This window comes from Pleurodeles waltl, chromosome 10 (genome assembly GCF_031143425.1).
Source record: "Pleurodeles waltl isolate 20211129_DDA chromosome 10, aPleWal1.hap1.20221129, whole genome shotgun sequence".
NCBI classification, from domain to species: Eukaryota; Metazoa; Chordata; class Amphibia; order Caudata; family Salamandridae; genus Pleurodeles; species Pleurodeles waltl.
Window position 1 is genome coordinate 256255938 of NC_090449.1, and position 17361 is coordinate 256273298.

At 45.9% G+C, this 17361-nt stretch overlaps 1 protein-coding gene and 1 long non-coding RNA gene across 3 annotated transcripts in view; one reads left to right on the forward strand and one right to left on the reverse strand.

The window, feature by feature from the left end:
- Positions 1–17361, reverse strand: part of C10H16orf96 (chromosome 10 C16orf96 homolog) — a 212007-nt gene that overhangs the window by 125014 nt on the left and 69632 nt on the right. For both annotated transcript variants that reach the window (XM_069210372.1, XM_069210371.1), the window contains exon 4: positions 12680–12766. In XM_069210372.1, the coding sequence (XP_069066473.1) occupies positions 12680–12766 (87 nt within the window). The remainder of the gene's footprint in view (positions 1–12679; positions 12767–17361) is intronic.
- Positions 1–17361, forward strand: part of LOC138261429 (uncharacterized) — a 71219-nt gene that overhangs the window by 9551 nt on the left and 44307 nt on the right. The gene's annotated exons all lie outside the window — the stretch shown is intronic.

Genomic DNA, 17361 nt, shown 5'->3' on the forward strand with positions numbered 1-17361 from the left:
AACACATGGTTCTTATGTTGGTCAACTGGTCTCTGTGGTTTTCCCAATGTGGATAAATGTGGTAAGGGCTGCACCTGTAGAGCAGGCTTTTCCCATGTTGTGCTATCTTGGGCTTCCTGGGTATTTAACTACATTTCCCATGATCCCGAGAAACAGATGTGTGACGGCAAGCACAAGATCATGTGACAACAGGGAACAGCTCTTTGTGCAGTGCCAATGGTAGTCACAAGAACACAATGACCATTTGACTGCAAACTCTGCCCCAAACATGGCACAACCAGCCTCAAATAGGAGTCACAACCATAGCTCTGGTATGAGCGAGTTGGCCAGTAATGTGGGGACGAATAGGTAAAAATGCAGGATTGACTCCTTGACAAAGTAAGTGCCATATCCCTGATACTTGAGGGCACCTTGCTTTGCTTTTGAACAGAAACAGGACATAACGATACGCTGTACTCTTACAGCGCCACAAACAGAAATATGGGATGACTAGAACACCCCATATGTTAGTACTCTGTAAAAACGGTCTACAGCTAACTGAATGATATATGAAAAGACTATGAACTTGTTGTCTATAAATTCATCCTAAAGTAAAAATGCTATTAAACAAATAAACTAAGTGTGTGACTCCAAGAGCAGCCAACCACCACCAGACCATGAAGTAATTTGTATTCCAGATGAGGGTAAGAAATGAGATGTCAGTGTGCATGAGGACCATCACCGATGTTCCACAAGAGTTGCATGCAGTGTGTTTGTTTGCAGTACCACCATCCTTACACGTGTGCTGTGTGTGTTGGATAAGCTCTCTGTGTACCACCATCTGAGCATGAAGATTGGTAGCATAGGATTAATCAATTTATTTTATATACTAGGGTAGAGGTAAAGTAAGGAAAGGAAGTTCTTTCCTGTCTTTCTATTATTACCACATTAACAAGAGTGGCAATAGGGATCCTTTGAGAATCCTGAAGATGCCCCAGACCAGTTCTCTGTCGCTGAGAGCAGCAAAAACATGTCGGTAGAATGAAGGATGAAAGCCTTATTGTATCCTAAAACATCAGGTGATCTGTTGATTCAATTTTAATCATAACTAAGGTACAGGCCTGGCTCTAAGGCAGTGCGACCAGTGCCACTGCACCGGCACTAACTTTGGGTGGGGGTGCCATGTTTGCAAGTTTATTATGGCTTCTTGCCACCAGCAATGTTCAGGCAACAATAAAAATGTCTAGAGAACCCCGGTGATTAATGATCTCAAGAGATGGGAGTAGTATCTTGTAGGAGTTTTGACTCATCGTAAGGTAGTGCACAGTGTTAATATGCCTGCTGCAAAGAACGTGTACAATGCAGATCACATAGTGCATATAATGCAAATAGGTCAGTGAGTTACTGCTTTTATCATAGAACTCCTTTTGTTACTTACAGTTTATAATTTAAAATTCTAATACAGAACAGTGAGCCATAGAACACCTGCATGCACACTGCAAGGTATAGAGCATAGTGTTATGATTATCAGCAGTCTTTCATTATGCTAATGTTGCAAAAGGGGTTCATTTGGATAGAAATCAATTTTCATTATTATTAAAGAAAACCCCCAACCATGGTGTTACGTTTTAAGTTCTGATTTTGTGCTTCTTTAGATGAAGCACACATACTGCCTATTAACATGGGTCATGTGTGGCCCCTACACCAGTCCTCTCTCATGTAATATTTCCTATACACTGATTTACACTAGTATGATTGCTTGCCTCTGTGCAAGGTGTGTTTGATGTAAAGTGCTCTGCCACCCTACACTAGTATGAGTGGCGCTATAAAATTAAATAAATTCATCTGAGAGAGAGTGGTTATGGAGACCTGAGGGAATCCATAGCAGAGGAGGACATAGGGGGGCACCAACAAACACTGGTGCACTAGGTGGCACCAGCGCTAAAGCCGCCCCTGCTAAGGTACCACCAAATAAAGGATATACCTGTGTAATACCTTAAGGTATTTTTAATTAGGAACTGGATCCCTGTATTATCCAGATAACTGTCATATCTCAATAACTCCTTCATAGTCTAAGGTTGAGTCCACCCTGATAGTATCATCTTACCAGGGTGGGATGAGGTGGCCAATGAAGAAGAATGCCACATTACATGGGTGAGACTACCTCATCCAAATCTAGATATACCCAGTAGGGGTTTTGCACCTGGGATACATTGTGAGGGTTAGAGGAATTCTCCTCCTACAAATAAGATACATATAAAAAACCTGTTGTGTTTAGCAGAAAATACACAATCCAGGACCATGGTCCTTCTCTCTGATGTGTCACAATTCTTGGCTTCCTCTTCTGGGCTTGAGACATCCTTCTCTCCTACCTGGAACTGCAGTTGGTGATCCACAGGTGACTGTAAATAGAGCAAAAGAGTTTCCATCGAGGTTTGTATCCATTACATCCACAGAAAAATTAAGCGTGTCACCCATAACTGCAGCTTCTTTCGTCAAGTGCTGTCATTAAAGCAGGGTGCTGTTGTTCAACATTCAGTAGGTTGCCACTAGACTGCACCTTTTCCCATGAGTCTACCATCAAAAAAGGTTTCTCCCATCAGGTCACAGCTTCACTCCTGATGTTTTCACTAGTATGATGGCTTCTGTGAAGGCACCTCTAGAGTGCCAATATATTCACATCCATCCTTGCCCAACTGGCTGGGTGTTTGCGATGGACTGTGCACCATCTGTTACCTTCTACCCTTCTGTTAAAAGGGGCCCTATTGATAACAGACTTTGCTGGTCCCAGGTCAGTGACTGTCTTATATTGGCACTATGTGGGTCCGAAATTAGAAATTCAGTTGCACTATAAGTGCACAATCAGACCATGGCCAAGTAAATCATAAAGGACTCAGTATATCTTGCAGTCTAGCCATCCCTTGGACCTTGTTGAGTATTTACAAAACACAAAAGGCTCAAATGACTGCTATCCCAGTGCTCATTGAGACTTGTTTCGAATGTATGGCTGCATTTCCAAAGTATGGTTGCAGAGCCTTTGATTAGCCCTTGATACATGACCTGCGGTTCCCTCAGGTCAGTTCTGTGCACATAATGTTCTTGAAGATCAAGACAATCTTTCTGGTCCTCAGGGCTTTTATAGCTCCTTTGTATCTGAAAAAGGGTGTTGCATGGTAGGTGTAATACAACTGCATTACTTTATGTTGAAACAATGGCCCAAATGTACACAATTTGTGCATTCTAGTCATGAAGGTGTTGTCATGCAATCTGGGCCATGGTCTCCATCAGCAGTACTTCTGTCTGTTTCTTCATTTCTCAAGCAGATCATCTCATTAAATTTTACTATGCCAAATTTATAATAACTAATTTCATTGTGCCAAGCCACAGGATTATGGTGTCCTTTGTCATGTGTGGAGATGTGGTCAGTTCCACTTTTTTAATTTAGCTGCAGTACTAATTGTAGCTTTCCTCATTGGTTGCTGGCATATCTATCTCTTCCAAAATAAGGGCCTATTCATAGCCATTTATTTTATACCCTTTGATATTTTGGATGTGCTCAACTTGCTTGCTGGATGGGCAGGAATGCCTTTTTCTATGATTGCATTACTTGACGATTGGACGGATCAATTATTTTACATCTTCCCTCCTCTTCTTCTGCACTTTAAAATTATTGTGAAACTGAGAAAAATCCAAAGGTACAGCATAACACTGGTGTCATCTTGTTGGCCAACGGTTCTCTCGAACTGTTAGATTCGGCAAGTTTTCCACTACTGTTCTTTTCTCAGACGTCTTATTGTTACTGTAGACTTGCTTGGTAATGCTTCCTTGCACTAAATCTCTGACTGATGTTAGCCACTTTGTGTATGAGGTCCTAATTCTAGCCATCAACTCCTGAGGACAATATTAGGAAAAATATCTTAAAGATGACCAACAACCATCTAAAACTGAATTCTAGCAAAACTGAAATGCTGGCATATGATGCCTGCTGCCACCTGCAACCACCCCCTGCACCCTTGGCCCATTAGATAGGGCTCCTGGCTCATCCCTTTCAGCATTATAAGGAACTTGGAAGTCATCCTAAATTAAAACTCAACTTGGAAACTTTCCTTAAATACCCACACTAGGTGGAAGACACCACCCCTATTGTAGTCTGCAAAAAACTTCAGCCCACATTATAAGTAGTGGGATATATTAACCATGAGTCTCCTCTTTCCTGCTTCAGGAATTACTATTATCAGGGGTCCTGATAGTTTTGGGAATGAGACATTACAGCATAAGGAGATACTGGGGAATACCATGCAGGAATAGAACTGTCGCGCCGCACCGCGCGGCGCGAGGCGAGCGTTCGGCACAAGCCACGCGTTCGGCTCGGGCCGCGCTTCGCGTCTTTAAGACGCGGCGCGCCCCGAGCCTTTCCTGCACCCGACGAGGCCCCAAGGCTTACTTGGGGCCTCGCGCTGCTCTCTCCCTCCGTTTTGTTGGGGTCTCCTGACCCCTCTTACCTGTTTGGGCTCCTTTTCTTCTTTCTTCTTTCTTTTTGGGTCTGTTTCTTGCTCTTTCCTTTATGTCTTTTCCCCTTCCCAGGTTACCCTTGTCTTCCCAGCATTCCTCCTTCCCTATTCTCTATGGTTTCTGCTCCAGTCTATTCTATCTACTTTTCCCTATCTAAGATGGTGTCCTTTTTCTTCCTGTGGGTCACTTCCTGTTTTATGATATTTAAGGGTGGTGTTTTCTTCTCCTCTTTGTGCTGCAACACTCTCTGTTCAGTTAGTGTCCTCGCTCCTGATTTCCTAGCCTTTGGTTCTGGATTTCGCCATTTCTGTGTTATTACGTCAGTTCTTTTTGATTCCTGTTCCTCTGTTCTTGTTTCAGGAATCCTCTGCGAATCTTCTTGGAGGTTTTTTCCTCTTCTTCTGAAGGTTTTTTTTCCCTCTGGCGCTACTTTCTCACGGTCTGTCCTTGGCGTTCCTTTGCCTACAGCACCGTGGCTACCAGAAAGAGTCGCCCCTTTTTGGGCCAAAGTCGAACTCTCAAGATCCACGCCTCAAGATCTGCAAACTCCAGGCGCAAGCAGCACGTGAGTCGTGACAGATTGCAGCGCCAAACCATCCCGACGTCTTCTAACACCATGGAAGACACTGTGGTAGCTGCTGCAGATCCGGATCAAGCTCTTCTAACTACAATTCAGCAACAAGCTCAAGAATTACAGCAACTACGTAGTGAGAATGCTGCGCTGCGACAGGCTTTGGCTTTCCGTAGTGGTGATGTTCCGACGCTCTCCGCCTCTACCCATCGTTTTTCTGGTGAACCAACCAAGCTGCGTGAGTTCCTTGATTCCTTAACAGTGTACTTCGCCTTCCGACCCACCCAATTCTCCCATGACAGAACAAAGGTGGGTTATCTCATCAGTGCCTTATCCGGTCCTGCCTTGGCCTGGGCAACCCCGATGGTATCATCTAACGATCCGGTATTGTCGGATTATTCCGCCTTTGTGAACCGCTTCAAGCTGATGTTTAGTCGTCCGGGATTGGAGGCTTCAGCGGAAGAAGCCTTATGCGATATTCATCAAGGTTCACAAGATGTCCTTCAATACATTACACGCTTTCGTCAACTAGCGGCAGAGACCACCTGGGTGGAACGTACTTTGGTGACTTTGTTTCGTAGAGGACTCAAAAAAGAAATAAAAGATGAACTAGTACATTCCACCAGAGTGGAAGCTCTTCGTGGCCTGATGGATCAAGCCCTCTCCATCGAGTATCGCCTTCAGGAACGGAGAGCAGAGAAGAGAAAGAGCAGAGGGTCTTTTCAACCAAGCACCTCACGAGTTTTTCCGCATCGTTCTGAGGAACCTCGCCCTCCTGTCAGAGACACCGAAGGAGAACCCATGCAGGTGGATACAACTCGAGGCCCTCTCTCCGCTAGCGAACGAGAAGATAGACGAAAGAAGGGTTTGTGTTTATACTGCGGTTCTGCCGGCCACATACTGCGTACCTGTCCAGTACGTCCATCAAGGCCATCGGGAAACGCCGCTTCCCGTCCTCTGTAAGAAGGGAGGGGACGGGATTAGCAGCTATACCTTCCATCAGTTCTTTCAATGACAATACCACATCCTTGTTCATTGTACCAGTCATGTTACAATTACCTGATGGCCGTCAAGAGAAGACTATGGCACTACTAGATTGTGGAGCTAGTGGTATTTATATGGATAAGAAGTGGGCCACTACTCAACAAGTTCCTATACAACCTAAGGAGATTCCCGAACAAGTACACACGGTGGACGGATCTTTGATATCATCGGGTCCAGTTGATACAACTACCCTGATGCTGAATCTACAGATCGGTAACCATCAGGAACACATCTCCTTTGATCTTATAACTTCCCCCAACCATACCATCATTCTTGGAATCCCGTGGTTCATCAGACATAATCCATATGTGAACTGGGCTACCCGGACGGTTTCCTTGTCTTCACAGTTCTGTCACGAGCACTGTTTTGCTTCAGACAAGTATTGGTCGCCTAAGAGATCAATAGTCACGGAGGGTACTACCGGTTCGACCATAAATACAGTCCAAGGAGTTCCTGAACACTATTTGGATTTTCAAGATGTCTTCCAAAAACCTTCCAAACCTGTGTTACCTCCACATCGAGATTACGATTGTGCTATTCCCTTGGAACCTGGCACTATCGTTCCTTTTGGCAGGATGTATTCCCTCACGGAAACTGAAAAGGAAGTACTAAAGGAGTATTTGGATGAAAATATTCAAAGTGGTCTTATTGTTCCATCGTCTTCTCCGGCCGGGGCTCCTCTCTTTTTCGTACCCAAGAAGACAAAGGATCTTCGCCCTTGCCTGGATTTTCGAGGCCTGAATAAAATAACTATTAAAGATCGTTATCCTTTGCCTCTCATAAGGGACATTTTAGAGGCAGTCAGAGGGGCCCAACGGTTTACCAAACTAGATCTACGGGGAGCCTACCACCTTTTACGCATTAAAGAAGGAGATGAGTGGAAAACGGCCTTTAGGACTCCATTTGGTCACTTTGAATACAGGGTAATGCCTTTCGGTCTTACTAATGCCCCGGCAATCTTTCAGAGATTTATGGACTCAGTATTCTCTGATCTCCTGAATCAGACAGTTGTAATCTACCTTGATGATATTCTTATTTATTCTAGAAATCCCGAACTCCATTCTTCCCATGTGAAACAAGTCCTTCAACGACTCCGGGCACATCAACTATTTTGCAAACCCGAAAAGTGTGAGTTTGACAAGACGGAAGTCAAATATCTGGGATATCATTTAAGTCCCACCGGTGTAGCTATGGATCAAGAAAAGGTACAAGCTATTCTAGATTGGCCTTCTCCATCTTCTATTAAAGAAACACAATGCTTTCTAGGATTAGCGAACTTCTATCGACAATTCATCGCAGACTTTGCAAAACAAACTAGCCATATAACTCACACTTTAAAGAAGGAAAATCTTATTAAAGGGTTTGTCTGGACTAAAGCTGCCGAAACAGCCTTTCAGGATTTAAAGAAGGCATTTACACAAGCTCCCATCTTAAGACATCCAGATACCAACAAACAATTTATTGTCGTCACTGATGCTTCTGAAAAAGCCATTGGTGCCGTCCTACTCCAACAACAAGAGGATGATGGTCTTGAACATCCTGTTTTCTATTTGTCTCATATACTCTCTATTGCAGAACAACATTACTCAGTACTGGAAAGAGAATTGTTGGCTCTGAAAACAGCTTGTATTGAATGGAGACAGTTTCTGATGGGTTCCAAGGAGCCTTTTGAAGTGAGAACAGACCATCGAAACTTACAATGTTTACGAAATTTCGTATGCCAAAATAGTCGTCAAGCTCGTTGGGCCTTCTTCTTCAGTCAGTATGATTTCTACATTACATATATTCCTGGCTCCCAAAACATTCTGGCTGATGCTCTGTCGCGTCGTTATCCAGATTGTACTCCTGTCCCAGCTCAACCCCTACTGGAACCTAATAAGATCATTGGGGTAGCTCAGTCTTTTCTGGAGGAGGTACAACTGGAATACTCCAATCTATCTGATGATGAAGTAGAGAAGTTAAGGCCTCTTTTACATAAGAGACAAGGATACTATTATTATCACGATCGGTTATTCATCCCTACTAACAGAGTTAGAGAAAAGGCATTACAAATGTGTCATGATTCACCGGTTGCTGGTCATAGAGGCATCAAGGCCACACAAGAACTGTTATCACGATTTTTCTGGTGGCCTACTTGGAAACAGGATATTGAAACATACGTTCAGGCTTGTCCCACATGCGCTCAAGTCAAGATTCCCCGAACCAGACCTGCAGGATTACTCCAGCCCTTGCCGGTTCCGCCAACTCCATGGCACACCATCTCTACTGATTTTATGTGTTTGTTACCGCTTTCAGCAGGAAACCGGGTAATCATGGTCACTGTGGACTCCTTTACTAAGATGGCTCACTTCACTGCCTTAAAAAAGCTACCTACATCCCAAGAATTAAGCCAGATATTCATCGAACATATTTTCCATCTTCATGGACTTCCTCATACTATTATATCTGATAGAGGACCTCAGTACATTTCCCGGTTTTGGAGGTATTTTTGTAAGACACTAAATATCGATAGAGCTCTGTCATCGGGCTTCCATCCTCAGACCAATGGACAGACCGAGCGTCTGAACCAAGGCTTAGAACAATACCTTTGTTGTTTTTGCAACTCAACTCAAAGCAACTGGAACACTTATCTCCCTATTGCTGAATTCTCTTACAATAATTCAGTCCATAGTGCCTCCAAGACCACTCCTTTTTTCTGTTCTTATGGTTTTCATCCTACCTCTTTTCCTACTTCTTCTCGGTCTCCCACTCCCTTGCCCGCTATTACTCATTTTTCCAAACGTCTTCTACAAATCCATAGACTGATTCGTTCTAATCTCTTACACACCAAGAGATATATGAAGAAAGTAGCAGACAAGAAACGTAGGGCCACTCCGGACTACCATCCACAAGATAAAGTTTGGCTTTCTTCAAAATTCTTACCCTCACGTCTTTCTCAGAACAAATTCAGACCTCGCTACTACGGGCCTTTCCGTATTCTCCAGTTGCTTAATCCTGTCACTGTCCGTCTTCACTTGCCTCACACGTGGAAGATTCATCCAGTCTTCCATGTCTCCCAACTCAAACCTTATGTACCAGATCCGTATTCTTGTCAGTTTTCCTGTCCTCCTCCTGTCTTAGTGGATGATGTTCCTGAATATGAGGTTCAGGAGATTTGTGACTCTCGTCTTTTTCACACCCGTCTGCAGTATCTGATTCATTGGAAGGGTTATCCTCTCAGTGAATGTTCTTGGGAAGATGCATCTTCTGTTCATGCTCCTCTTCTGACTCAGCGCTTTCACCGTTTATTTCCTTTCAAACCAGGGCCTTCGGGAGGGGGGCCTACTGTCGCGCCGCACCGCGCGGCGCGAGCCGAGCGTTTGGCACAAGCCGCGCGTTCGGCTCGGGCCGCGCTTCGCGTCTTTAAGACGCGGCGCGCCCCAAGCCTTTCCTGCACCCTACGAGGCCCCAAGGCTTACTTGGGCCCTCGCGCTGCTCTCTCCCTCCGTTTTGTTGGGGTCTCCTGACCCCTCTTACCTGTTTGGGCTCCTTTTCTTCTTTCTTCTGTCTTCTTTCTTTTTGGGTCTGTTTCTTGCTCTTTCCTTTATGTCTTTTCCCCTTCCCAGGTTACCCTTGTCTTCCCAGCATTCCTCCTTCCCTATTCTCTATGGTTTCTGCTCCAGTCTATTCTATCTACTTTTCCCTATCTAAGATGGTGTCCTTTTTCTTCCTGTGGGTCACTTCCTGTTTTATGGTATTTAAGGGTGGTGTTTTCTTCTCCTCTTTGCGCTGCAACACTCTCTGTTCAGTTAGTGTCCTCGCTCCTGATTTCCTAGCCTTTGGTTCTGGATTTCGCCATTTCTGTGTTATTATGTCAGTTCTTTTTGATTCCTGTTCCTCTGTTCTTGTTTCAGGAATCCTCTGCGAATCTTCTTGGAGGTTTTTTCCTCTTCTTCTGAAGGTTTTTTTTCCCTCTGGCGCTACTTTCTCACGGTCACGGTCTGTCCTTGGCGTTCCTTTGCCTACAGAACCGTGGCTACCAGAAAGAGTCGCCCCTTTTTGGGCCAAAGTCGAACTCTCAAGATCCACGCCTCAAGATCTGCAAACTCCAGGCGCAAGCAGCACGTGAGTCGTGACAAGAACTTACTGTGCAGATTCCTGCCTGTTGTTCCCCGGTATTTTGCTCAGAGATTAGCTTTGCTTGCAGAGATGAAATCACTGGGTTAAATGCTCCTGACATGCGGTGTTCCTGCATAGTATATAATTCCGATTTTGACCATTAACTGCCATTTTTGGCCCCATTGTAATTGATGGGCCACTCATTATGAGGTGTTTCCTTTACAAACTTGAACAGATTCGGAAGACACCAGCAAGACTCCAAATGTATTCCCATGTGTGGGACCAGATCTCCCCTGCAATGCTGGCCCTCCACTGGCTTCCTTTACTCGGTCATTCTCGAGTAAGCTTCTTTACACTGCGCAGTGAGCACCTTATAGGACTCGGAGTCATGCTGCTCATGCACAGTCACTACCCCAGCAGAAGCCTAAGCCAAGTGCAGATCCAAATTTTGCTTTTTGATTAAATTAATCTCTTTTGGGTGATACGTCCCTTAGGGTCTAAACTGCAAACCTGTGTAGTTCCTTACCAGCATGCATGTGGAGAATACAGGTCTCCCTCGTCTTCTGCATACATCTATAAACGTACTGATCTTCTTCAGCAATTGAGACACTCTATTCTAATTCAATTAACTTCTGGAAAAACGAAAACTCTTCTTTTCAGAAAGTTCCTAAAAGGAATCTGCTCCACTACTCCAGAACGCCAGACACCCCAGCATCATCCACAACAATTTCAAACATGCCTTTTGTGAGACATCAACAAAGTATGCATGGAAAAGTCAAACCTAATACAAGTCTCTGTTAAAAATGCAGGCATAACTTCAACAACACTTCGGTAGCTCACAGCTGGAGCACTGTCTGGTCCTTACAAACCACATCCAGCTCTTCCCACATCGGACACCATCACTGTTGCACTTGCCAACCACATACGTAGCTCTGGCTTGCAATCAATCTCAGACAAGGCTCCAGTACTAGAATGCCACACGAGTGGCAGTAGCCTGCTATGCAAATATTAGATACCATAATGAAAATTGTCCAGCACTCTTGACACTTGGAGCATGAAAGTAATTTGAAATGACCCTTTCTACTGGAAATGCACATTTGCTGATAGGCGGAGGCCCAATTACAAGTGGCATTATTCCAGCTGGAGTGGTAACTCTGGGTGGGGTTCTTCTGCTCGTCATTGTGTGTGGCTAGGTGTCTCTAGGGCCATAACTACCAGGTCTACAAACTCTGGTTTCTATCATTCCGGGCACGGAGACACCAAACCCAATTTTACACAGTGAAAAGGTGCACCTGGTGAAACCACTGCAGAGGGAGAGGCAGAGGGCAGGTCCTCAGCCCAGTCCCTCTATTACCTCTGACCTGCCACACGGGGAGCATACCATTCTTTCCTCAGGCAGGCCCAGGACCTCCTCATCACCCTGCCCAGCTACAAAGGCGGGCTTAAGTATGCACAGGCCATATACAAAGCCCCAGGCCAGAAGTTGTGGCCTATAGTAGATAGGGACTCCACCTGCACCATCACCTGCAAGAGGGGCCTACTACCTTAACCCATAGTATACCCAGCCCTTTCCTGGATCCCTCTCATACCATGCTGTCCAGAGGACGCACCGCCCTGGGTCTCGGCACTGAAGGTAACGCCCCTGGTTAGAGCACACCACATGAGGATTAGTACCAGAATTTCGTAGCCTAAATACCATATCGTTTATTAAAACATTGCCCCCTCGGAGTTAATAGAACATTTACACCCAATGGAGCAATATTTTTGTAAACAAATTATTTATGTCAGATGATGTTTTTGTTATCAACAATATGACGTGACCCAAAGGACAGCCAACAAAGCTCCCCTTGGACTCCTGCAGCCTATTTCGCCACCCCTCCCCAACTAAAACCCAACATCCCTCCAGCCGTGAACAACCCAACCCTGAATTGTGAGCAAAAGTATTGAGGCTACAACACTTGTGCCAGAGGGTTACTGATAGCCAAACAAAAGGCCTTAATGGGGTGAAGAGTGAACATTTAAATTAAATACAGATTTTTTTGCTTTGAATTTTAATATGACAATGGGCTTTCTAAGTGAATACTACTGCCCCTCCCCCTCATACACTCTGCATACCAACAAAACAGTGCTTAATTTGTGGCGGTGGCTGGAGGTTGTGGGCACCGGCACTCAGTTTTGAGGACCAAGACTTATTTTTCCTCACCGTACGTTGACTAGAGCAATAGAAGAAAAGGAACAAAAGGAACAAATGAGGAAGAGATAGATATGAAAACAGAGACATAAGCAGAAAGCATGGATTTAAAGGGAAGATGCAAGAGTGACACAGAAGGACAGGAAGTGTACGGTGGGGGTAAAAGACGCACGAGGTGGACTCATGGACAGGCAGCCTTGGTATTGGCAAACCCGGCATTTGTAAAACGTTCGGCCCTGCACTTTTATTTGTTTTCAAATGAACCACTACCAAAGTCCACCTACCTTCCCCAGTACCGCATCATGCAGAGATGTCCACAGCACTATGTCTGCTGGCTCCGGGTACGAGTTCAGTTTATTCTGAATGGATTCCTGGGTGCAAAAAAACAAGAACTTTGTTAGCAGGAAAAACATAATTACATGTTTTTAAAGTGCCTTCTCAGAACCCAAATGCTATTGCAATATGTTGGTAAAGTCTCGACCTTCTGGCACATACATTTCCTCTTCACAGCAGGTGCGGCAGCACGTGCTGTACCTTAGCCCTCCGTAGCGCCTCTAGTAAGTCAGTTGTCCCCCATGCACGGAATAGCGGCTAGAGCTGCTAAGGACCCGCAGAGCCGGGGTCGAATCCTGTCCTTGTCGCTTCACCCCACAACGTTTGAGACTGGATAAATCACGTGGTCTCGCGGTGCCTAGAAATGTGATGTAGATACAGGTGTTTGAGATGATAGGGCCCATGTGAGAAGGGGTGGTAGGACTGGCGAAAGCAGTCCAGGTTCAACTTTAAATAAGGTGGTTGCCCCAGACTTCCCTGACAGCGCTTGGCACAGGGGTTATAGAATGCCCCAGGGGTTACAGCCACTATGACATCATTTAGGTCTTGACTTACCAAGCTTAGACATGTTTCCATGTTCCGTTTGACTCTGCTGGGGGCGAGCAATACCCCAAGAAGAACCCTCAGAGATGGCGAAGGGCACCAGAGAGTTATTGAATTCCTAATAACTGATGATGCTAGGAGTAATACATGTGTCTTAGGAAGATGCAGGAGGACTGCTCAATAAAACAGTCCTATTCAAAGCAAGATTGTCTAGGTCCCAAGAAAATGTTACAAATGCACTACACTTCCTTTTTTAAGGCAGAGGGAGCTTATGGGGTGATTACAACCTTGGCAGATGGGACACTCCGTCACAAAAGTGACAGATATCCCGCCCGCCCTTTTACAAGTTCCATACGATATAATAGAACTTGTAATAGGATGGATGGGATATCCATCACATTTGTGACAGAGTATGCCCTCCGCCAGCTCATAATCAGGCCCTAAGTGATTTGGCCACTGATGTAGAGTAAATCACCAAGTCTGGGACTCATACCCAGTGCGCCTGGTTCCAAAGTCAGCATTTGTAGCCGCTATGCGACATCTCCTCCATGGAGCTAATATCAGGGATAAAGGAGGTAAACTTTCAAACTTGTTACACTCACTCATGGATCTTTCTCACAATCCTAACCTCGAATTTTCCCTGCAAATTTGAATGTTGTGGAACAGTTTTAACACCTTAATATATCAACCCTAAACTTTTTGCATCAAGAGAAACATTATTATAACATATTAGTGATAAAACGTTCCAGGCAGCACATAGTGTGGTGCTGTGAGGTGAACACACACACAGAAATGACATACCTATATACCGGACTGGTCATTGTCTGTCTTGGAGTATGTATTTATCAATCAATCAGTCATTATTTGTAGAGTGTGGTTTATCACCATGAGGATATCCAGGAGCTGGGTTTAGTCTAAGAGCCAGGTCTAGAGCTTCCTCCTTAAGTTCGTAAGCGAAGAAGATGTTCGGAGGTGGATGGGGAGGCGCATCCTCCACAGTGGCTAAGGCGGATCCACGGATTTGGTGCCAGGACAAGGGATTCAGAGCAAAGGTTTCTGGATGGCAGGTGGAAATTCATGCTTTGGTTCATTTTGATGGCCTTTGGTCATAGAGGGCTTTGTAGGTGTGTGTCAGTAGTTTGAATTGGCATATTTTCTTGACGGGCAGACAGTGGAGGTTTCTCAGGAGATGGGTGATGTCGGTCTGTTTGGGCTGGTTGAGGATCAGTCTGTGTAAGGAAATGCCTCCTTGGCATGGTTACCCCCTGACTTTTTGCCTTTGCTGATGCTATGTTTTGAATTGAAAGTGTGCTGAGGCCTGCTAACCAGGCCCCAGCACCAGTGTTCTTTCCCTAAACCTGTACTTTTGTATCCACAATTGGCACACCCTGGCATCCAGATAAGTCCCTTGTAAATGGTACCCCTGGTACCAAGGGCCCTGATGCCAAGGAAGGTCTCTAAGGGCTGCAGCATGTCTTATGCCACCCTGGAGACCCCTCACTCAGCACAGGCACACTGCTTGCCAGCTTGTGTGTGCTGGTGAGAACAAAACGAGTAAGTCGACATGGCACTCCCCTCAGGGTGCCATGCCAGCCTCTCACTGCCTATGCAGGTATAGATAAGTCACCCCTCTAGCAGGCCTTACAGCCCTAAGGCAGGGTGCACAATACCATAGGTGAGGGCACCAGTGCATGAGCACTGTGCCCCTACAGTGTCTAAACAAAACCTTAGACATTGTAAGTGCAGGGTAGCCATAAGAGCATATGGTCTGGGAGTCTGTTTTACACGAACTCCACAACACCATAATGGCTACACTGAAAACTGGGAAGTTTGGTATCAAACTTCTCAGCACAATAAATGCACACTGATGCCAGTGTACATTTTATTGTGAAATACACCCCAGAGGGCACCTTTAGAGGTGCCCCCTGAAACCTTAACCGACTATCTGTGTAGGCTGACTGGTTCCAGCAGCCTGCCACAACCGAGACATGTTGCTGGCCCCATGGGGAGAGTGCCTTTGTCACTCTGAGGCCAGTAACAAAGCCTGCACTGGGTGGAGATGCTAACACCTTCCCCAGGCAGGAGCTGTCACACCTGGCGGTGAGCCTCAAAGGCTCAACCCTTTGTGCCAGCACCGCAGGACACTTCTGCTAGTGGAGTTGCCCGCCCCCTCCGGCCACGGCCCCCACTTTTGGCGGCAAGGCCAGAGAAAATAATGAGAATAACAAGGAGGAGTCACTGGCCAGTCAGGACAGCCCCTAAGGTGTCCTGAGCTGAAGTGACTCTAACTTTTAGAAATCCTCCATCTTGCAGATGGAGGATTCCCCCAATAGGGATAGGAATGTGACCCCCTCCCCTTGGGAGGAGGCACAAAGAGGGTGTACCCACCCTCAGGGCTAGTAGCCATTGGCTACTAACCCGCCAGACCTAAACACGCCCCTAAATTTAGTATTTAAGGGCTCCCCTGAACCTAAGAATTTAGATTCCTGAAACTACAAGAAGAAGAAGACTGCTGAGCTGAAAAACCCCTGCAGAGGAAGACCAGAAGACACCAACTGCTTTGGCCCCAGACTTACCGGCCTGTCTCCTGCCTTCCAAAGAAACCTGCTCCAGCGACGCTTTCCAAGGGACCAGCGACCTCTGAATCCTCTGAGGACTGCCCTGCTTCAAGAAAGACAAGAAACTCCTGAGGACAGTGGCACTGCTCCAAAAGAACTGCAACTTTGTTTCAAGGAGCAGATTTAAAGACCCCTGCAACTCCCCGCAAGAAGCGTGAGACTTGCAACACTGCACCCGGCGACCGCGACTCGACTGGTGGAGAACCAACACCTCAGGGAGGACCCTCCGGCGACTCCGAGTCCGTGAGTAACCAAAGTTGTCCCCCCTGAGCCCCCACAGCGACGCCTGCAGAGGGAATCCCGAGGCTCCCCCTGACCGCGACTGCCTGAACTCCATTTCCCGACGGCTGGAAAAGACCCTGCACCCGCAGCCCCCAGCACCTAAAGGAACGGAACTCCTGTGCAGGAGCGACCCCCAGGAGGCCCTCTCCCTTGTCCAGGTGGTGGCTACCCCGAGGATCCCCCCCCCTTGCCTGCCTGCAACGCTGAAGAGATCCCTTGATCTCTCATTGAAAACCATTGAAAACCCGACGCGTGTTTGCACACTGCACCCGGCCGCCCCCGCGCTGCTGAGGGTGTACTTTTTGTGCTGACTTGTGTCCCCCCCGGTGCCCTAGAAAACCCCCCTGGTCTGCCCTCCGAAGACGCGGGTACTTACCTGCTGGCAGACTGGAACCGGGGCACCCCCTTCTCTCCATTGAAGCCTATGTGTTTTGGGCACCTCTTTGACCTCTGCAACTGACCGGCCCTGAGCTGCTGGTGTGGTAACTATGGGGTTGCTCTGAACCCCCAACGGTGGGCTACCTTGGACCCAAAACTGAAACCTGTAAGTGACTTACTTACCTGTTAAACTAACATTACTTTACCTCCCCCAGGAACTGTGAAAATTGCACTGTGTCCACTTTTAAAACAGCTATTTGTGTTTTATGTAAAAAGTATAAATGCTAATGTAATGAATCAAAGTTCCTAAAGTACTTACCTGCAATACCTTTCAAATGAGATATTACATGTAGAATTTGAAGCTGTGGTTCTTAAAATAAACTAAGAAAATATATTTTTCTATAACAAAACCTATTGGCTGGATTTGTCTCTGAGTGTGTGTTCCTCATTTATTGCCTGTGTGTATGTACAACAAATGCTTAACACTACTCCTTTGATAAGCCTACTGCTCGACCACACTACCACAAAATAGAGCATTAGTATTATCTCTTTTTGCCACTATCTTACCTCCAAGGGGAACCCTTGGACTCTCTGCATACTATTCCTTACTTTGAAATAGTGCATACAGAGCCAACTTCCTACATTGGTGGATCAGCGGTGGGGTACAAGACTTTGCATTTGCTGGACTACTCAGCCAATACCTGATCACACAACAAATTCCAAAAATTGTCATTAGAAATTGATTTTTTGCAATTAGAAATTTTTCTAAATTCTTAAAAGTCCTGCTAGGGCCTTGTGTTAGTCCCTGTTAG